The 23,515-nt window shown below is 42.6% G+C and overlaps 1 protein-coding gene across 1 annotated transcript in view; it reads left to right on the forward strand.

Annotated features, from left to right (window-relative positions):
- The window catches only part of CFAP46 (cilia and flagella associated protein 46), a 1,487,057-nt gene that overhangs the window by 809,948 nt on the left and 653,594 nt on the right, over positions 1-23,515 (forward strand). Inside the window, exons 40-41 of the mRNA XM_078643461.1 lie at positions 12,025-12,207; positions 18,672-18,807. Coding sequence (XP_078499587.1) covers positions 12,025-12,207; positions 18,672-18,807 — 319 coding nt within the window. The remainder of the gene's footprint in view (positions 1-12,024; positions 12,208-18,671; positions 18,808-23,515) is intronic.

Genomic DNA, 23,515 nt, shown 5'->3' on the forward strand with positions numbered 1-23,515 from the left:
GCAAACAATTGAAATGGGAGATTGTTACTCCTTAAGATATGGAAGTTACTGAAGAGAAGATTGAAAAGATTGGCAGATATGTAGAGGGGGCTCACTTGAGTGAACCCCTTTGAGGGAGAGTTTGAATATTACCGGACTAGCTGTCCAATTAGAAAAGGATTTCTTTGCACAGCAGAAGCAAAAAGCCTGAATGTTTACTTCTGGATGGTGCAATCAAGACCGTACTGAATAGGGAACGGAAATATATAAAATAAACATCTGTTTCTCAATTTCTGGCACAGATAGATCCATTGGAACATTTTACAGTTCCCTTCAGTAGTCATGATGTAAGTACTCTTTTCAAGGGTTGATCATTTCAGAAGACCTGTTCCCTGCAGATCTGGATGACAAAAACAAAGGTAGCAACTACAAGATATTATGCTGCATCACATGTTGCTGTATGAGCCTGCACTTAGGCTATATAAACACTTCAATTGCTTCTTTGTTATTTTCAAGCTTTATGTGAGGAACTGCAGGAGGGATTGGCTGTTTTTCTAAATTAAGAATCATGGAGCAACAGGTCCAATCTTTCGGATTTTTTATTTGATATTTTATGTGCTTCGGCAGCTAGTCCCATTTATGCTATCCTGGTATGGCATTGTGGTGTTAATGGAGATAAGACACTGCTCAAAAAACTCTGCTAAGTCTTGTTCCTTTTACAGGGACAACACCTTTGTGACCTCAGTTGGATAAACTTATTAAGAAATATTGTTAAGGATTATAAGTTAATGATTTTTACTTGTCTGGTTGTTAAGTGTCTGGTTTAGAGGTGAAAGAAACTGTAGTCCTTCTCAGTCCACCTTCTCAGTCCACCTTCAGAGGTCCAAATCAGCCCTTTTGGGGGAAGCGGGTAAGTCCAGAAAGCACCTTCCCCTAACAAATCCCACTTACTAGTCTCCCCCACCCCCTGCAAAGTATGGCTGTGGCAGTCCAGAGAGGGATCCTCTGCTGTGATTTCACTGTTGCTGGAAGCAGTCTGTAGCAGATGCAGGAATTAAGAAATAGACTAGAGCTCAAAATGCTTAAGGCTCGTTTGATGGGTTATTCTTCAGGGTGTTCAGGATTTAATTTGACATTCAGCCGAGGACAAGTGACTGAGCTGTTCCTCCATCATGTTTGTGATCAATAAATCGTAAGAGTTCTATCTCCTTGTTTTGGGTTTCAAGAGGTGGAATTGCTACCTTCCTCAAAAGCCATCCAAGATGGGCACCCTGCAAGTCATCTTCTTCTGATGTGACAGACTTTCTGTCATACCTGTATCTTTTAGTTTTTTACCTCAATGTCCCTAGCCATCAATAATCTCAGTAAATTCCCTTGTTCCTCCTTTTTGGTTCAATATTACACATTACAAATTGTGCCATTTGGGAAGGCCATGGCACCAAATGATTTAGCCAAGGTCTTGGCACCAGTGATGGGTATTTTACCTGCTCATGTTATTCAGGTTTTTCCATCCCTTGATGATTGTTTAAACAGTGCTCTTTCTTTCTGTAAGGGACAAGATGATGTCAGCCATTTTTATGAGCTCTTTAGAGACCAGATTTTCATCCGGACCTCAAAATCAGCTCAGTTGATGCCATCTCAGATTCTTCAGTTAATAGTGGCAGTTCTTCAAACAGATGTTTGCAAGGTTTTCCTGCCGCCTTTCTGAAATGTGAAGTTGAAAACTGATCTTTACAGGCTGTTGAATCAGACCAGTGCTACTGTTAAAAGACTGGAAGAGCATGGAGAAATGCGGGCCTCCCTTACAGTGGTTCTTTGGTCTCACCTTTTTGTTAAGCCCTGATTGCAGCATTCCAAGTCTCCCTGGAATCCCCGGCAGGAGAACTACTAGGCGATAATTCAACTGAATTACCAGATTTGTGAAGACTTACTGTGGTGGCTGAGTCAGACCATTAAGACAGAGGGGTTTTGTTGACTGCTCCTATAAGCACAACACATGGCAGCAGCAGAGGATGGGGGGCAATATTGGGGAACAAAGCCTTGCAAAGACTTGTGGTCTCACCCCTGAGGCGGAAGCCGGGGGCTCATTATCGTCATTTTTAAAAGTGTGCATTATTTTTTTTTGTGGCATCTCGTTTAAAACTTCTGACCATTTTTTAAATATAGCGAGCCTTACTTGTAGAAATCGCCGCTTCCCCACGCTGTCCTCAGCGCAGCAGACTACGTGCTGACGCCAGGGATTACAGGGTGAGCAGCCGCCATATTGGGGGAAGGAAGGGTGGCGTTCCAGTAGCTGGCTGCCTCCCGCCCTCCCAGGCTATAAAATCATCGTGATAGCGCGAGCGCACTGACTTGACTTGTGGTCTCACCCCTGAGGCGGAAGCCGGGGGCTCATTATCGTCATTTTAAAAGTGTGCATTATTTTTTGTTGTGGCATCTCGTTTAAAACTTCTGACCATTTTTTAAATATAGCGAGCCTTACTTGTAGAAATCGCCGCTTCCCCACGCTGTCCTCAGCGCAGCAGACTACGTGCTGACGTCGGGGATTACAGGGTGAGCAGCCGCCATATTGGGGGAAGGAAGGGTGGCGTTCCAGTAGCTGGCCGCCTCCCGCCCTCCCAGGCTATAAAATCATCGTGATAGCGTGAGCGCACTGACTTGACTTGTGGTCTCACCCCGGAGGCGGAAGCCGGGGGCTCATTATCGTCATTTTTAAAAGTGTGCATTATTTTTTGTTGTGGCATCTCGTTTAAAACTCCTGACCATTTTTTAAATATAGCGAGCCTTACTTGTAGAAATAGCCGCTTCCCCACGCTGTCCTCAGCGCAGCAGACTACGTGCTGACGCCGGGGATTACAGGGTGAGCAGCCGCCATATTGCGGGAAGGAAGGGTGGCGTTCCAGTAGCTGGCCGCCTCCCACCCTCCTCAGCACTGGATAAAAGGCGAACATCATCTCGTCCGCGCAGCGGGCGGGCGCAGCGGGCGCGCCAAAGGCAAGCCCGTCTGCGCCCGTCCGCGCCGGACCCGCGCCTAGCGCCATAACCCCTGCTTCAGTTGCTACAGAGTGGATTAGATATACATCGGCTGAGATTATGCAGCTGAAACCATCCCATAGGGCGTCCTGTTCGCAATATAACCCCGAATTTATTCTCGGGGTGACCACTGCATGTTGTCTTAACTGTAAGTCTCCTATACCACTCATTAACACCAAGGCCACCCTCTCAGATGTTCACATGGTTAAACCTGTGAATATCATAATATCACTCATCAACGCTCGCTCTCTGGCCAGGCATAGGCAGGAGATTGGTGATTTAATTCTGGATAGAAAAATAGACTTACTCTTTATCACAGAGACGTGGATGGATGAAGCGTCCGATCCCGATTTACTGGTAGCGGTGCCGCATGGTTTTACTATATACCGGTTAGATAGACAGGGGAAAAAAGGAGGGGGCTTGGCAATCATTTCCCGGAATATTTTTCCGGTCAGAATACTTCCTATATTCTCATCAACATGTGAAGCTCTACACTTTGCTATCAAGCTCACTCCCTCATACAATCTTAAAGGAGTACTTATTTATAGACCCCCGGGTGCACGATCTGAATTCTTGTCCTCCTTTGTGTCGCTTATGGAACCATTGGCAATCGATGACACCTTCCTGGTCTTGGGAGATTTAAACTTCCACTTGGAAAAAATGGAAGATTCTGAAACCTCATCCCTGTTGGCCGATTTTGAGACGCTGGGATTAACTCAGTTCGTAAATGTACCCACACATGAGGCCGGTCATACATTAGATGGCATTTTTTCTAATATAAAAGAGTTGATAATACGTGACATATTGCCTCTCACTTGGTCCGATCATCATGACATCCTGTGTCATATTCCTACTACCCAGGCTCCTATTCCTAAACGGGTCCCTTTAAGTCAAGAACCTTTCAGAGTCTGGAAGGACATTGATAACGTGATCCTTAGAGCGTCGCTAATTAAATCCTGTCCCATCATTTCGGCAGACCCTAACATCGCAGTGGAACAGTTTTTCGACTGGTTGGGCAGTGCGGTGGAGGCACTTGTGCCGCTTAAATCTATCTCTAAAAACAGGAAAGTGCCTTCTGCACCATGGTTCTCTGAAACTCTAAGAAAGCAAAAACAAGTCTGTAGGAACCATGAAAGAAATTGGCGAAAGGCTTATGATAGTAAATGTAAATCTGTATATAAAGAAACACTGGCTGTCTACAAAAAAATTATCAATGAGGCAAAAAAGAAATATTTTGGGGAACAAATTGACAATGCAAAAAATTCTAGTAGACAATTGTATGAGGTGGTAAAATCACTGGCTGGGAAATCACCAGACCTGGGTCCACCTCTCTCTCAGGAGTTTTGTGATGCTCTGGCAAACTTCTTTTTCTCGCAAGTAAACGATATTTACTCTGAGTTTTCAGTGATGGAAAACCCTATCAAATCCGGATCCATCTCTTTAAGTAAACACCTACATTGATCGCTAGCTCAATTCAAAGAGATAAAGGAGGATCAACCGGCTGACATTATTAGACTTATAAAAACGGGCTCAGCCCTAGACCCCTGCCCTCCTAAGATCTTTCCTCCTGTAATTGATTTAATTAGTGAAGTCATCACACAATTCTGCAATGGGATGTTTAAATCAGGGGTTTTCCCGGACAGGCTAAAGAACACACTACTAAAACCACTTCTTAAAAAGCCCGGTCTAGATAAGAACATGCTGAAAAACTATAGACCCATTGCCAGCTTGCCTTTTATAGCCAAAGTAGCTGAGAGAGTAATGAACGTTCAACTGTCAGAGTATATTGAACAAAATACTCTACTCGACGACTCTCAGTTTGGGTTTCGGAAAATGCATGGGACCGAGACCGCGCTTATTAAAGCCGCTGATGACATCAGAACTATCAGAGATCAAGGGGGTACAGCGGTATTGGTCCTGTTGGATTTGTCTGCGGCTTTCGACACGGTCAATCATTCCATCTTGATTGACCGTGTCGGAGAGTTGGGCATCCATTCTATGGCCAGGGCTCTGCTGGCCTCCTTTTTGTCGTGTAGAACGCAGGCCGTAACACTGGGATCTTTTAAATCGGCTGATTTGGCTGTACCATGTGGCGTTCCTCAAGGCTCATCCCTAAGTCCGACACTTTTTAATATCTATGTGTCGGACTTAGCTAGGGTTATTAAAAACTACCGGATGAGCCTTACCGCATATGCCGACGACACCCAGTTGGTGCTCGCCATCAACAATGATGGAGAAGAGGTGGCGGCTCGGTTTCAAGAAGGCATGTTGGCAATTAAGGAGTGGATGGCCAGGAATTGCTTAAGGCTCAATTCAGAGAAGACCGAGGTGATTATCTTTGGAAAGTTATCTCCTCTGTGGTCTTCAGTCTGGTGGCCTCCGTCACTTGGAGCCTTACCAACCCCCGTTCAGAAGGTCAGGAATTTAGGGATAATTTTGGATGAAAAACTGAACTTTGTTAATCATGCTAATCAGATAGCATCCTCAGCATTCCATAAACTCAAACTTTTAAGGAAAATTATACCATTTCTTCCTGAGAATGCTGGGAAAACGGTGGTGAGTTCTCTGGTACTTTCATCCCTGGATTACTGCAATGGCTTATTCACAAATGCTCAATCTCGGGTGGTTGCCAAATTACAACTAATTCAAAATGCAGCGGCAAGACTGCTGTCTGGCACTCCCAAATTCAAACCGATTAAGCAAGTAATCAGGAATTATCACTGGCTAACGGTCAAAAATCGGATCAGATTTAAAACTTTATGCCTTACCTTTAAAGCGCTACATCGTCTTGGGCCGGAGTTTCTCAAACAGAAGCTCATCCTCTATCGCCCTACTAGACCACTTAGATCCGTATACTCGCACCAATTAATGGTGCCACGAACAAGGACGGTTACCTTGGGAGACAGATGCTTTACGAACACTGCAGCCAGACTTTGGAATACTCTTCCGCTGGCGATTAGATCTACCCCATCATTGTTTCAATTCAGAAAACTGTTGAAGACCTGGTTGTTTGACCAATGGTTTCCTCTCCACTTTTATCACTTTTGGATTTCGATATTGTTCCTTCTAAGACAACAAGTTGAGCCATAGCGCCAAGACACCTACGGGTATAAGTCGCGCTTTATAAATATTAAAATAAATAAATAAATAAGGGCTGATGTTTCTAGAGGAATCAATAAATGCATTCAGTAAAAAGAAACTGGCATCAGTTTTTCAATCTCTCCTTGCATTTGATCCTCTCCTGCAAGGTCAGTAAATAAGTAATCTCATAGACAACCAGGTATCCCAAACTGAAATCAACCTTTTGGTGGCAGGGGATACTGGGTTCTGTCTTTTTCTCATTTAATCTCCTGGGGAGAAAGAATAGGAGTGTGGATCATCTGAACATGATCCTTTCCTCCTCAACAATCCCTGCCCTTCCATTTTGCAAAGAATAGCCATAGGTTCAGTCTCCTTTATTTAGATCCTTTTGTGACAGAAGAAAATGCACTACTTCCCTCTTTTGCTCTCTGACTCCCACTCATAAAGCCTTGGGTCAGGATGCCCTTTCTTTACCTTGTTCCTGGATTTTCTGTACATCTTTCCACTAATTGCTCTCCTCTCCAGGGTACTTCAGAAGATCACAGAGAAGAGTGTGTAAGTTCTGTAAGTGGCACCTTTTTGGTCAATAAGGCCCTGGTTCCATGTTCCTCTAAGTCTGTCAGTGTCCAAACCATGGATATTTCAAAACCCATCATTCTCCCCTTTTGGCCCTTCCTCTTACAGGTCAGCTTAGATAAGACTTTGAATGGGAGTTTAAGAGGGTGAACCTAAAAGCACAAGTGTAATGTGACAAAATAGCCCTCTCCAGTCAGCAGTCCAGGAAGCCTTCGATGCTTAAAGTACATTCTTGGCACAAACATTCGGCTTAGTTTTTGAGAGTTTTAAGCCTTTTTTCTGTGCTTCTGCTACGACTCTAAATTTTCTTAAGGATGGATTCCTGATAGGATTGGCGATATCCTACTATGCATTGTCAGTAGTCAATCTATTGCAGCTATTATTGTTCAGGGTATTTTAAACTTTAACTCCTCTAGCTTCTGAACTCCTGTTTAGCTTTTTATACATTGTACATAAATCCACATACCTAATTCCTTCATTTTATTTGCATTTGGTATTAAAAGCATTGCAAGAAACACCCTTTGAATCCCTAGATTGTTTAGTTTAAAATTTTGTTTTCCTTTTCCACATTTGGACTTGCCTTTATTGGCTCCTTAATCTCTGATTTTGTTTTTTTTAGATGAAGTATTTTTACGTGCTGATCCTGCTGTTCTACCCATGTATGTTTCCTATTCATTTAGAACAGGATGTTATCTTTTCTGGTTTCTTCTCCTTCTTCAGTTTTACTAATTAGATGTCATTTGGGCCATGTTTATTTATCTGGATGGGACAGGATCTTTTAGACAGATGGATACTCTATGTATTTTGAAGTGACAGGTAAAAGCCTGCGTCTGGCTACCTCTACTCTAAGTAGGTGGATTAGGTAGAGTTGTACTTCAGCATGTGAACTGTAAGTGAAGTCTTTTCATGCTCCAGTTCGTGCTAGATCAGCTAGCATAAAGGCTGGGGCCAGGGCGACTTTTATGGCTTCCTCTTTTGAAAGATAGCTATAATGTATCCATGTGATCTGCCCCTCAAATATTTTTTTCCAGGCATAGGCTGCATCTGGAAGGCTCTTTTACTTCTTTGGTACCAGTTTTTGGGTGTAAAGGTTGAATAATGTATTTCTAGGTCTCGTTTTTGTTTAAACAATATGTATAATAAGTATATTAAGAAACATATAGTTTGTCTGTTTTTCAATGAATTGTTGTAGTTCAATACATAGACAGGTTTGGATAAATTCTCACTAAATAAGGAATGGGAAAAGAAAGACAAAGGAGGAGATAATGCTTGGATTGATTACTGGTGATCTTCATTACTCCTAGTAGTAGTCATCCGTGTCATAGTCCTACATTCCCACTCCTTCCCAAAGGGTTGAGGTATGAGACTACAGTTCACCCCCCCTTTTTTTGATAATATGTTTACCTTTTTTAGCTTTGTTATTACAGGACGTTGCTAGTATGAGTTTATGCATGTTTTTCGTAGCGAGCAAGAAGCCTGTGTTAGAGACAGCCTTAAAGTGGTATTTTATTTTATTTATGAAGAATAATATTAAGTGCAAGATGAAGCAAATCATCACTTAATAAGGACTGTGAGAAGGAAGGCTACAAGTCGGAATGAGGACTATCAATAATTAAACCAAGCACTATGCTTACTGGTTCCTCAAGGTACTCTTCCCAGTTTCTTTCCTCGTGTTGTATTCTTCCCGTCCCACTGGCTGCTGTTTTGTCCCAATGCTGAGCAACCAAATCAAAACTTGGAGAGCTGTAGGCCAATGGTACACTTATGTTAGCTTTTCTCTCGCTCCTTGTATACTGTAATTTCAGCCATCTTCTCTTCTCAACACGCTCCATTTCCTCTCCATGATGCTCTGTTTCTTTGTTGCCTTGTCCCTTCTCAGTGGATAGTGCTCTGTCTCTTCTCCATGGTGAGCTTTCTCTTCTCTGTGGTATGCTGTCCCTTCTCCATTGTGCTCGATGTGCTCTTAATGGTGCACCATTGCCTCCCAAGCATACTTAGTCTACTCACTCTTTCCTTGTTATCAGTTGAACAGCTCCCTTCCCTTGCTGCAGTCTCTCATCACTTTCGTTCCTTAACATTAAGGCCGACAGCATCTTGCTGTTATTCCTTACCAATTGTTTGCCTGTGGCTTTTGCCTCTCCCTTTCACAAATGGTGTTGGACTGTAAGGGCAGCTAACTCACCACTGTCATGGTTCTGAACACTCTTTCATCTGTTTGCCGGGGGACTTGCTCTTGCTCTACAGGAAAAAGCTGTCAGGAAGAGCTTAGACTCCCAGGAAGGGGAAACAACCGTCACAACGCAGTCATTACAACGCAACATCCTTTACATTTCCTGACATTACAATGCAGCAATTACAACGCATGTCACTACAACACATGCCATTACAACGCATGGCACTACAACACATGCCTTTACAACACATTATAAGGTAAGTAGTGGGAAATAGTATTTTTTACTCCTACTCTATTCAACACTTACCCTACTGTTGCACTCACTGGAGTGGGAATAGTAATTTGTACCCCTACACTATCCAACACTTACCCTACTGTTGCACTCACTGGAGTTGGAATAGTAATTTTTACCACTACACTATCCAACACTTACACTAAGGTTCTCCTAAAAGTACTATGTGTTGTAATGGTATGCATTGTAATGGTATAAGTTGCAATGGAATGCTTTGTAAGTGTAGTTTCTAAAAATGCGTTGTGATGGCATGCATTGTAAAATCATACTTTGTAATGGATGTTGCGATGTAAAAACCGCGTTGTAAAGGCATGCGTTGTAAAGGTTTGCATTGTAACGTGTCCTACTCCCCAGGAAGCTGCTGCTAGATCCCTGATGGCACTTATGTAAGCCTGGTCAGATTGTCATGGTCATAATACTTCTGACTTGAATCTGGCTGGTGGGATTAGAGTCCGAAAATGGACACATATAAATCAATGATTTCTGGAGTTGGTGAGCTACTCTGTGCTAAGCTGCTACTTATGCTGCTGACCATCCCATTGGCAGACTTAGGCCCCGATTACGAGTCTGGCGGTCCACTGCCTACCTGCCTCGAGGGGGCGTGACTGTCTTCCCTCTGCCCTATTACAAGATGGGCAGTGGGACTGCCACGGCCCTGCCATAGCAGCCAGGGAACCACCATTCAGTGGCAGTGTTGTGGTGGAGTAGAGGCATCCATATGCTTGTCGAGACTGCTGTAGTCCCACCAAGCATATTGGAGTTTCCTCTCCACCAGGTTTTTCATGGCAGAACCTCCTCCCTGAAAACCCTGGCGGAGAGGAAACTAAGGGGGGGGACACAACATGTGCCTCCTTGTGTGCCTGCTCACCAGTCCTACATGGCATGGACTTTCAGTCCATGCCGTGCAGGAACTGTTTTTGGTGCTCCCATTGCGGTGCCCGTTTTTAGAGACACCGCTGTGGGAACGCCAAAAAAAAGCCAGCCAGACAGGAGGAAACTCCTAATCTGGTGAGCAGTCTGACAATGGCATTGGCGGTGCGGGGGCAGGACACACCCTGCACCACACAGTGAAAGTGGCAAAGTTCCCCTTAGTAGGATTTAGTTTGTGTTTTTGAAGTGTAGGGTGTCAGAAAATGCTTCATTGAGTGGCAACAGCAAGATAGAATTGTTGATATTTTAAAGAAGTAACTATTTTAAAGAACTACAGTGCATTTTGGAGACTGTGTAGATCTCATTTTAAGAAAAATTAAGGATCTAAATCAATATATAATTCACTGAAATGAATACAGTTAAAGTGCATGGAAATTTACACTGTATGTTTAGTGCCTCAATTCATAACTTGCACAACAGCCATGCAAACCATTACTCACGTGGCCCATCCCTCTGCTTGCAATATCCAGGGCACCGAGCATAACCTGCTATGAGAGGCCAACCTCCGCTTTGATTGGCTGTATCACCTGGCCTTTGGCCGGGCTCTTTTTTAAAGATTTTGAAGGATTAGTGGATCCTGCCATAGGATTTGTAAATCCTGCCATAGGATTTGCAAACCCTCCCTATCCTCTTGACCCATGGGGGACATTCCATTGGGGTCCACGAACTTTGTTTTGGATCCAGTGACCCAGCAGAAGGTCCAGAATGGTTAGACATTTGCCATAGATTTGCTGACCTCAGTAGGCAGGATGGCAACTGCGGCCCCATCCCAGGCATTCAGGAACCCCAGTGGCAAAATTAGGGATTTTCCTTTCATTTTCAGCCTTGTGCCAGAGGGTCAGGGAAAACATGCAATTAACTCCTTATGACTCCTTCTATTTTTATTTATTTATTTTCAAGGCTGCAGCCGCAACATTATTCCTGAAGTTCAAGCCAGTCAATCTGTGAACTTCAACTCCACGAACCTTGCTTTACGTTTGCGGACCTCAAACAGCTATCAGGAGAAAAAGCTTTCTTGTCAAATTAGATTAGAATATCTTCTGAAATATTGGGGAAGAAGTTCCATGACCCCAGATTTGCAGACGTCCTCTCTGGAGCAAGAGAGCAAAGATAACAGTTTAAGACTTCAACTGTTCTTTTGTTTGAAGCTGTAATCTGTCGCTATAAGAGAAATAAAACCTTTTTTTTTCTTTTCAACTTACTCTCTGTCTCTCTGGTATCCCTTCTCCTGTACCACACGGAATTAAAATGAGGAATGTCAATTTTGAGCCACTTTTTTTCTCCCTGCTGATGGATCTACATGAAACTCGACCATGCAAACCCAAACTGGAGGAAGTTTTTAATGGAAAGTTTCATGCGGATTCAAACGGTGCCAAAGTTAAAAAGAAAACACCCTAAAAAATGTCTGTGAATACACTGCCCTAACCATAAGTCGGCATTGACTATCGCCAATATTTAATGTGTATATCATCATGCTGCTCCTGCCACCTCCAAGGAAGTAAGAGTTGAACATTTGGCAGTGAATCCTGGAGGATGAAAACTTTTTTTAATTAAAGTTATACAGCTTTCCAAAATAAGGTTAAGTATGATATTCTTATGATCTACATTGTATATTGGAATGATTATTGTTTTCTTCCTTTTTTTAATATAGCTAAATATTTTGCCAGTGAAAGATTAAAATGATATCAACGTTTTGCTGAGCCTAGATTGTAAGTTTAAGATTATATTGAGGGTGTTAGGAGCAGCCAACATGTATTAAAGCACTCCAAATAGGGCAACATGGCATGTTAATAATCCAAAACTGACATTTGTTATGATTTGCACTATGAGCTCTCTTGTGACCAAACTAACATTTGAAAAACGTTCAAACCACTTTGCTTGTTTTTGTATTTAATGGTTAGTCTTCTTTTTGTATTGTTGTAATGTTGTACGAAAAGGTACTTTTTGTTTATTTTCTTAGGAAAATACTAATACAGACACAGTCTGCCCAAGAGTTAAGTGCCCTGAATGCCAAATCTCCTCAGGGAGCTGTAATGCTGCTAGAAGCATGTGATAAAATGAGCCAAATTGAAAAAGACTTTCTTGAATATGGTTACAAGGAACATAGTGCTCAAATCAGTATGCAACATGCAAATGCACAGAGGTATGTTTTTTTAATCCATGAAATCTCCATTATTCTTGTAAAACAACATTTTCTTCTAATATTTCTATATATTTTGCCTTTTAGAAAAAAAAGCTTTTTCCCCCCTTTAAAACCTATATTTCATATGTCTTACATTGCACAAAAACAAAGAATAAGAAAATCCACATCATGGTTGAAGTTTTTAATGAGCTTATTTCTCTTGGCTCTCAAGATGTAAATATTATTGTCACTTCTTTTCTAAGAATTGTAAATTGGTTATCATGGCATCAAAGGGTAGTATTCTAGTTAACCTAGTTAATATCCATATGAGGTGTCTGAAAATTACATTTCCTCTGCTGTGAATGTAAGAATTTGCTTGCTCCATGAAAAAGAGCTTCCCTGAAAAGCACTCTGGAGTATAAAGTAAAAAAAAAATAACATCCCTGTTGGGAACTGGGTTACCGGGAGGGGATGGTGGAACCCTACTCAAGCAGCAACCACAATCTCTGTCATGGTAAGACACAAACAAACACTCAAATTAACCTGTGCTTAACCCTCTCTGGTAGTTTGGCACTAAAGCAGTCAGGCTTAATTTAGAGGCAGTGTGGAAAGTATTCATGCAGCATTTCAAAAAGAAGTAAAGTGAAAATACAACAGAAGAAAGATCCCATACCAATAAAAAGAAATTCGAGCAAATTTTAACACCAAAACTGCAAAAATCCAATCTGGAGAACCGTATGTATGGAATTTAAGTTTTCTGGTAGGTGAAGCAATTAAAAACACAAATTGGCATTCCTGGTTATGTGGTAGTGCAAGCCATGATGAAAGTCACACACTCAGGCCAACCGCGATGGAGTGTAGGCAGGATACAGAGACAAGGGTAGTCTCAGTGAAAGAGTTACCCTTCAGCTGTCCAGCTCAAAGAGTTCCATTCACAGTGGAGGGGGCCATGAGGAGCAGGTAAAGTGTTGCAGATGGTCGTCGATGTAGTGCAGAGATCAGGCCAGGCATTACGAACAGTCATTGCTGTAGCTCGAAGTTGCTGTTTGGCATCACGGAGGCTCGTTGCTGGGTGCATCACTTTGAGGGTCTCCATGAGCTGTCGATGATGGAGCATGAAGTGCAGATTTCACATTGACAGGTGTCGCTGTGGCATGAAGAGTCTGGTTCATTGGAGCGTTATGTTGATGGGCGCATCAGGAGCCAAGGCCTTGGCTCGAACAGGCCTGCTCGCCATCGAGAAGAGCACAAAACCTCAGGATTTCTTTTTTTCTTTAGAGAGGAGCTCAACAGGTGTCACACCAAGGGTCCAGGTCACCAGCACCAGCAGGTCAGCTGGGCAGTTGCAGGGAGCCTCTGGAAAGTGTTGTGTTTCTGTAACGCAAAACGGTCAGTCAGTGAAGCCTTGGAGTCTCTTCAACCTGGAATGAAGGGTGCAGGCTCAGTCTTTCCTCTCAGCAAGCCCGGCAGCAGAGCAACAGGGCAGCATGCTAGCATTCCTTCTGGCAGCAAATCAACACGTCAGTCATTCTTCTATAGTATCCACAGGCCCAGGAGTGTACTGAAGAGTTGGACCTGAGGGTCATGTTTTTATATGTGGTGCATTCTTTGAAGTTGGAGAAGTTTCAAGAGCATTCCCTTTGAAGTGCTTGAAGTTTCCTGCCTCCCATTCCCTTGCTCCAAGCTTACTGCATGAACAATGCCATGCTGACAAGTCCTTTGTGTGAAGGCAGGGCACAGCCTATTTAGTTGCAAGTGAGGCTGTGCCCAGCTCTGTCTGCCCCATCCTGCCAGTTGATGGCCCATCCAGGCACACCTAATATCACTATTGAATGGCTGTCTGGGAAGAATAAACAAAATCTAAACGCCTTCTATACCCAGTCATATGACCAAGGAACAGACTATCATGTTCAGCGTTTTAACTTAAAATCCAACTTTACAGTTAAAGAGGATTTTTAAATACAGTTTCTCTGACACCATACATGAAATGTTTACCTGTTCGCAATAAGAAATTAGCTGTTATTAATGTAATAGAGCAGCCAGTGTTCTCCTATGAGAGAGGTAGGCCTAGCAGTAATGAAAAATAAATTTAATGGTTTTTCACTACCAGGACATGTATAAGTACAAAGTACTAGTCCAATTTTTTAAATACTTTACACCGTGCCCTATAAGCAGATTTGGGACTACACTAGGGTTGCTCGTGTGTACTAAAAAGGAAGGTTTCAGTTTGGCAAAAAGTTAATTTTGCTAGGTTAAAATGTCTGGTTCAACTGAACACATATGCTGCAGTGACTTTCTTGACACAGTTTTAAAAGGCAGCGTAAGTGGGTGGCACAATTAGTGCTACAGGCCTACTAGTAGCATTTATTTTACAGGCCCTTGGTACATGTAATACCACTTTACTAGAGACTTACAAGTTCATTAAATGTCCCAGTTTGATGTGAGACAATTTTACCATGTTTTAAGAAGAGAGCACAACCACTTTTGCACTATTTAGCAGTTTTAAAGTGTGCTGTTTCCTAAAAGCTAGCATAAACAGATTCAGAAACAGGAGGGAGAATGCAAAACGTTTGGGGATGACCCTGTAGAAAGGGCTACATCCCACAATCCTGCACTCAGAAATATGATTTAAAACTTCCATAGTGTTTTAAACACTTTGATATCCATAGAGCTAACTCTTGGGGGAGCCCTGCCAGTCGCCAACCAAAGGGACCACCCCTCAGGGTAGGTCTGAAAGCTGGGACTTTAGTTTTCCGCCCTGAATGAAATTAAGTGAGCAGTGTGACTAAGAGCAGCACATGGGTAGCAGGGTGGGAATGAGATCCGGGTGTCCAGGTATCACCCTCTAGTACTCTATTAACCCTTTAGACTCGTGATGTCTGCTGGAGCAAAAGGGTAACTTAAAGGCATCGGGGAAATCATCATGCCAAGTATTTCAAGTGTCAGTGACGCAAGTCCAAGACTGGCGAAGCATGTCTCTGGCAAGGATAAGAAGGGTATTTTATTAAAATTTGCTTAACATATTTTGTAGTGTTTTGTTTATAGAGAGATGCTTCCTGCCAGGGAACTTAAAAGCATCAAGCACAACGGGCTCAATCTGTGGTAATGATGGCCATGTCTCAGTGTGAGCAAATACTTATTTTTGTGTTTTTTTGTCTTGTGGGCTGCTTTACTTGGCTCCATCTTATGACTTACTGGGTCCTATCTTGACTCTAAACTAGTAAAACTATCCCCCCTCCTCCCCTTGGGTCAGGGTGCAACATGTGTACAGCTCTTCTGGTAGGACATTGCCCACCATCCCATCCCCTAACACAATTGTATTAGTGTCAGATCAAAGGAAATGACCTCCATCTTCCCAAACACACTGCATTTGCATGGATAAACCTGGTCCCTTTCAGTCATTTATCAAGGCTTCTGTATGTTTAAGGGCTACTGACATCTCTCTTTCTGCAGAATATAAGACTTCTCTCAAATGAATGCCCCTCCTGTATGAGCGGGTGAAGATTTGCTCTTGGAAGAACCATTTATTTAGCATTGTAGGCAATATGTTTGTGCATATATGCTGTAATCGGGAGGAAGTTCATAGCAGGCATGCCCTGTTCTGCTTACTTCAGGTCCCTAGAAACCTTTGCTCTGCATGTGACGAAGACCTGTTACAAAAAAAATATATGCACGGTTCAGTTTCTGGTAAACACCGAATAACAAGCTTTTGCAATGCCAATAAGTTTATTTATTTTTATTTAAAGAGTTTTGTATAGCACGAGCAATACCACAGGAGGTATCAGAGCGCTCTACAGATTGGTAGTTATGAAGGTACAAGAAATAACGACAGTAGCACAGACTGGACCAGAAAAGGACAACATCAATCATAACAATCATAACATTTCAATAAAGGCAAGAGAAAGAAAGGGAGTCCTAGGGTGAAACTGGAGATCTAGCCCAGAAATGTCTTCAATAGAACCTCTTTTTCTTTCTTATGAAGGAAGCCGTAGATAGCAGCAGAACCGAACAGGACATGGACACAACACATATTAGCAATCATAGCAGTTCACTAAAGACAACAGTAGGATAGCGAGTCCTAGGGTGGGATGGGAAATTAGCCCAGAAATTTCTTCATCAGATTTTCTTTAACTTCCCCTTCGAAGGAAGCTGTGGAAGTATGTGCTGCATCCTACTTTCTACAAGGTGTGCCTCTCACTGCACTTGCACAGGTGCGCCTTTCACTCTGCACTCACACAGGTACGACTTGCTCTATTCTCTTACAGACAGATCCACTCCCGCCTGGCTCACGCAGGCACACCACTCATCCTCACTCAGGAGCCCTGCTAATCCAGCACTCAGGAACACTGGTCACTCTGCCCTCAGCAACTGCACTTGAACCTGCACTCACACAGACCTTCAACTCTACTTGCACTCATGGAGACATACTGCTCCCGTGAACGCATTCAAGCTCACTACACACTCAGCAATCACACAGGCACATTGCTTACACTACACTCGCACATGCACACAGCTCATTCAACATTCACAACACACACTTAAACACTGCACTCAGATACATGGGTGTGTGCAGGCAGCCGCTTGTGCAATCCCGGAAAAGCCAAGTAATGTTTAGCTCCCAGTCTCAATTCAACATCTGAGTGCCCGCTCAAACCTAAATGAAGCTGGATGCTCCCCTTATTTTCGCACCATTTTTGAAGCAGTGGGGTGCCCCGCTTGTTGAAGGATCTTCGTCACATCGGCTTTCACTCAAATGGCCGTCGTCTTGCTCTCTGTTTTTGTTCACAACAGGAAGTAACCACTCCTCTAATTCTCTGCTGCTGCTCTGGCTATCCTGTTCCAGATGCAAAGCTTCACCTGGCAGGAGTAGGAATAAGCCTTTTACAATGTTTGACAAAATAAATGCAGCTCATTCGGCCACATTTCACATAGGATTCCGCTCTGTCACTACGTGTGGTGGCCTGCTTAAATGAGGGTAAATCCCTGAAGAGGGAATAGGAGTCTTATAACCTCTATTTCAGTGCAACTTCTGGCCAACTAAATGATGTATTCAAAGTAACCAGCACATGGGTGGGCCAAAATACCTTTTCTCAGTAGAACTCCTTAAAGCTTTTTTTCTGTTGCTCACATAAGGTCCAGATACAGCTGTGCTCTCAATCCAAACCTAAGAAACATTAGCTGCAGTGTTAATATAGACTGGTATATGCTTCCCCAACTTCCTTGATAATACTGAGTGGGGCACTCTATTCCACTCCCCACATCCAGTGTCATGTAATTCAATGTTTTTGCTTGAAGGAGAATACAACTAGATAATACCATTGTGGCTTAAATTGCATGTGCCCATTGGAATGCATTCAACGGGTGCTATCTTACGGCCATTTGAAGACCAGGAAAGAAGGCAACGTTACGTGAAACATTTGTCCTTTCCTAATTTTCATAGAGTATGAACATACAAGAGAAACGGTATCCTGTGGAAACCCTGGTTTTATAGTAATTTGTTAATGCTTCTATTACTATTACTATTACTCATATTTAGTGAAAAGTTGGCACTTGGTTCCACATTTTTAATAACATACTAATCATAGAAACTTCCAATATGTTAATATTTTATTAATTTCAAATTAAAAACAAGTATACCTTATTCTTGAAAAAACCCCACTTATATCTAATTATATGTGAGAGGACACATTCCCAGTCATATAAAACGTTGTCTAAGCATGTACAGGAATCTTACATATTCATATTTTCCCCATGTATGCTCTGCCTCTAGCAGAGCGGTACAAAAGAGCATTACTTTTTTTTTCAATAGTCTCATCTTCAAAGATGTTTTAACATGAGTAGTCTAAATTTCCATCCAACTATCACCATCCCAATGTCACATTGAATTTGATAACAGTTTTGGCTTCTGGATGAGTTGTTCTCTTCTTTTCGGTGCATAATCAATCTCGACATTAGTACAAACGTTAGAAACTGTACTTCAAGTGTATTGTCTTCACAAAAGGTGTGTCTCATGACCCATTTGGAATGTTATCAAATATCTCTCCTGTTGATATTCCTCGGTTCATAGTTTTCCCAAATGATTGCCTTTAGACATTGCATAAGATCAACATACAATGCCTGGAAAATAATTTTTAAAAAGAACTGAGTCGATCTATGGTGCATTATTTGCCAACATATTATTATCATGATTAAATTTTTTGTTAGCTATGTCAGAACCGTGTGATTTTGGATTAGGGATTTGGTGGTGCGTAGGCACAACATTTTGAAGTAAGTTTGGCCCTGATAGTTGAAGTCTTGCAAACATTCTAATGCCTGCATATCTGTAGTTTTTTCTATGTCGATATTTTCATAGACATGATGCAACTAAGTGCCTTTCACATGCCAAACCAACACGGTGTTAGTTTGTAAAGTTGTTCAACATACTTCTAAAAAGTGTTGATTATATGTCTCATTTTAGCTGTGATTGTTATTTTCCTCTTCCATAGGTTGCTAGCAAAGTTCACAGAAGATGAAGAAAGAAAACATTGTCACTATGTTGATGCGTATGTACTAGCACAGACAGCAGTACGTTTGACAGAAGAAGTGGTGTATGACATTCAGAGCTTGTTTGCACTTAATGAGGTACAGTAACTTTAATTCTAGTTTTCCTCATTTCCATTCTACAACTATTTCAAGTTCATATCTCATCTGAAATCGCTTTTTTCTCCATGACATTTGCAAACATTCTTTCTAATGGATACTACACTCACTGCAGATTATTTCTTTTTGATATAGCAGATTATCAGGCTGAGACCACAAAACAGTTCAGTTACTGCTGCGGGTCTCCACCTATGTCCCAGTGCATGGCTAGGGCATCACATGATCCCAAATTGTCATAGCAACTTCTTCTTAAATAAATTCTGTTACCTTTCTGAACTTGTTGAGTACCATGTTTGCTCTATGGTGAAGTGACTCTGACATATAGAGGTAGCCATATCCATTGGATCCAGTTGTAATTAGTGACCCCCAAATCCAGCCTAATATGGACAGGACAGTGGTCAGCGATGCCTTCTTCCAAAATGTCACAGGTTACCACCTGAGGGAGTAAACTTCCATGTAGCAGTAAATAATCAATACAGGAATGAGACCCGTGAGGGCAGGTAAAGAAAGGTATAATCCCTATTGGATGGATGGTGCAGGCACCAGACATCAAGGAGGATGTGATCGCCAAAGAGGTCACATAATAAAGTTCTAGCATCCTGGTGGTGAGTGCCTAAGCAAACTATTCTGAGATTGGTTCCGGGCCAGGTTTCAGTCACCCCCTAACAGGACTGGCGTTCTCCCGAAGGATGATAACAGTCACTGCAGGTGGGCCAAGAATTGTGTTTATCGGCTTGGGGGGCATTGATTGATCCTACTACCACATTGTACTTCTATATTCATAGTTTAGCAAACATCCATCAGTCCTTAACATCTGTCCATTTCTTAAGAATCCAGCCTGGCAACTTCTTCCCAATCAGTATGGCTACTCTGCATTTCTTTGAACAGTCAGTTGAAATGGGTGGCTTCCTGATATCATTAAATGACCTGCTGCTGATGATGATGATGATGACTGTGTCTACCCATTCCCACCGAAGCTTCGATGACTCAGCTGGTGATAAGTGAATTTCCTGGAGTACGGCTATGTCTGGAAAGAGCGAGAACCCTGGAAGTCATATTAAAAAAGAGCACATCAGGGGTGCCATGCACAGTTTTGACCACCCTTTGGAGGGATCCTCACCACGAAATCCTGAATCAGAGGTTTCGGATGAATCTGATGCTGGGTGGAACAAGGACCACCAACTCAGTCGCAAACAGAGGAGAAAGGGAAGAAAGAAGAAAACAAATATAATGGAGTATTTTAGCAAAGGCAGCATAAAAGTAGGGGCAAAATGGTTCGCCACGAGTGGTTCAACGGAAGCACTGCACCCAGAAGGAGACACAGCGAGCGTCCCGACGTCCCCAAGAGAAGAGGAATCCAATGCGGAAAAGAAAGTGGGTGAATTGACAGAGCTGCCCTCAACAGAGTCGGGAGAATCCACTAAGAATGTAATTACCCGAGCCCCAGCACCTTCCATTAGGAACAGATCAACAGGGAACCCCATCACTAAGAAAACAACAGGAGAGAGCAGTTCAAGCCCGCCAATTATTCCACCATCAGGGTACCCAGAACTCAAACTGCATAAAACTGCGGGCGAAACAATAGTGCCACCTATAACCGCACAGAACGCGGACAGTAATCGTGTATGTAGAGAACCAGTATATACCAGCATAGAAAGGTCTGGAGAGGCAGCCATTTTAAGGAAATCTTTCACCATAACCAGGTTGGACCAAAGAGATCTCCAACATACACACTCAAATGTGCACGCCGAAGACGAGACAGCTATCCGGGCAGCACCCGTAATGGCCAACCAATCACAACCTAAAAATAATTCCATTCTGTTCCTCTCCAAATATAGGTTCAGAGGCAGAGGGGACATCCTCAACAGAGGGAATATAATACAACTGATACAAGCAATTGACAATTTGGCAGATATAAACTCAAACGATCTCGAAAGAATTGCATACAAATGTATCAAGGGAATTTCAGAAAGAGAAATAACCAAGACATCCTGGGTCTCAGAGGAAATAGCAAGGAGTATTTTAGCAGAAGAAACACAACTATAAGTATGGGGGATAAAAATACAACTTGAACAAATCCTGGCTACCCGCATCCATTAATTCCAAGTAAAACAGAGCAAGGGTACTTAGTTCCTACTTCGGCAGGCACATAACAGCAATCTGTGCTGAAATGCTCCCGTAGCACGGACGCTCAACCATCTGAAAGGAAGGACCAACAGCAAATACTCGACTCTGAAGACTGGTCATTGCTAGCTAAGACCATAAATCGACAAGTCGAGAGAACTTGACTTAGGCCAAACGAAACACTGCCAGGGGACACTAACATACGAATTTGCTCTTGGAACATAAACGGTCTGGGCAATAAAACATCGGACAAAGAGCTTTTGGATTACTTTTAAGGCTTTGACATTATTCTACTCCAAGAGACATGGCTAGAAGAACCCTTTCATTTACTTGGCTTTAAAACCCATCACAGTCCAGCGGTGAAAAGTTCCAAATTTGGACATCTAAAGGGGGGTTTAACAATTTATTCTTCAATAAAGATCATAATATTGACTACGGACGTAGATACCTTCACATCCCCAACTAATGCAATTAAAACACTTAGAGTGGACATAAGGGAAGGAAATATCAAACAACTATTACTCTTAAACATCTACATACACCTGCGCAACAAAATGAAAGGAGCAAAAATAGTAGGGGCAGAAATAACTAGATTACTGGCAGAAGAATCCATGACAAATCTATTAATGTCGGGGGACTTTAACATGCATCTGATGGGGCCATAGAAGAAGGACGAGCCCCTCGATGAGCAATACCTTGCCTGGAACATTCCTTGCCTGGTGCCGAGTGCCAAGAAGCAACAAACACCACACGCTAAGAACCTTGTAAAAGAGCTGGTATATCTAAGCCTTGTGGCTCTAAATGGGCGCTTTCCCGGAGACCACCCCCCGGCGGCAACATTCCACAGCGCAGCTTCTAGCACGTTGATAGATTACACTTTTGTATCCCTCTCATTCTTCAGCAGGATCACAGGCATCCAAATCGGGCCCCAAGATCAAAACGATCACTTGCCACAAGAAATTTCTACAAGACTATCTAGAACACCATTAGATATGCCAGTAGAGGACCCAGAGTCCATTTACACGGATATTTTTAGGAGGCTAAAAATGAAAACTAATCATCCAGAGGTACTATTATCAACAGCAAAGGCAATATGGGAGCAACGGGAACGGACAGACGTAAATGAAAATATGATAGCATACTGGGAACATCTAACCAAAATATTGGTAGCAGTGAATAGGAAAAACGCTACCCCATCTTTAATGACAAACAGTTTGCCATTCAGTCAGGAGAACCCATTTCTAAGTTTCAAAACTTCAAACCTCCATAAGCTCAGGATTTCAATAAATAAATTAATACGTATTCTTCAGCGTAGAGGCCATGATCCTTTTTTACAAAGGGAGTTATCGCGACTTAAAGCAAAAAAGAAAAAAGAAATTTGGCAGGCAAAAGGAGAAAAGGATGACAACCTGTGGGCGAGGCTATTGCATGATTCCAAGACGAATAACATTGCAAGATTTTGGCAAACAATAAATAGCTTAGCCAACCAGAATGTGCAAAGAGTAAACTCCCACCTGTTAGAAGAAGCCTGGGCCTCGCATCTTCACCTACACTTTAATGCTCAACGGAGGCAGATCTCCAACACACTAGAGGCATCCTATCCACATTTAAAAGCTCCAACTAGGAACGATCATCTTACATTCACAACTACACAGATCAAGAATAGGATAGCTAAGGGCAAGAGTGATGGCGCCATAGGCCCTAATGGGATTCCACCAATTCTATTCAAATTGGACCCGGAATACTGGGCCTCCACTCTACTGCCGCTGTACGGCCAAATAGCAGAAGGAGACATCATCCAGGACTCCTGGCGGGGTTCAATTATATCCCCATTATACAAGAAAGGGGACAAGAACTCAGCAAAGAGTTACAGGCTTGTAGCCTTAATTGACATCGAGGCAAAATATTATGCTGGCCTCCTTCTGGATGACTTAACAGCCTGGATCGAAGATCAATCAATTATACCAATCAACCAAACCGGCTTCTGCAAGGGCATGGGGACAACTACTAATATTCTGGCATTATCCCTACTGATTGACAGGGCTAAGACAGCAAACCTATCTCTATTCATGTGCTTCATCTACTATTTGTCAGCATTTGACAAAGTCGATTGAAGTAAACTCTGGCACAAACTCGAGGAAATGAAAATACCATCTGCTCTCCTAAACCAGTTAATACTCCTTCAAACAAATACTTGGGCCCAAGTAAAGCTAGGGGATGGAAAGTACTTGTCCAGGAAAATTCCGACAACCATGGGGCTTAAACAGGGGTGCGTTCTGGCACCAACGCTCTTCAACTTATTTATGTCTGACCTCTCATCAGTACTGGATACTTGCAATTCTCATCCGCCTAAGCTGGGAGGGTCTGACTTTCCAACCTCTTGTAAGCAGACGATCTCGTACTGGTCAGCCATACCCCTATTGGTCTCCAACGCTTATTGGACACAACTAGTCGATATTCTAGATCTAATGGACTAACCATCAACCATGACAAAACGCAGGTTATGAGGATACATCCGAAAAAGGAAACCTCCAAACACTGCTGGCATATAGCAGACTCTCCAATC

Source organism: Lissotriton helveticus, chromosome 5_1 (genome assembly GCF_964261635.1).
Source record: "Lissotriton helveticus chromosome 5_1, aLisHel1.1, whole genome shotgun sequence".
In the NCBI taxonomy this organism is placed as follows: Eukaryota; Metazoa; Chordata; class Amphibia; order Caudata; family Salamandridae; genus Lissotriton; species Lissotriton helveticus.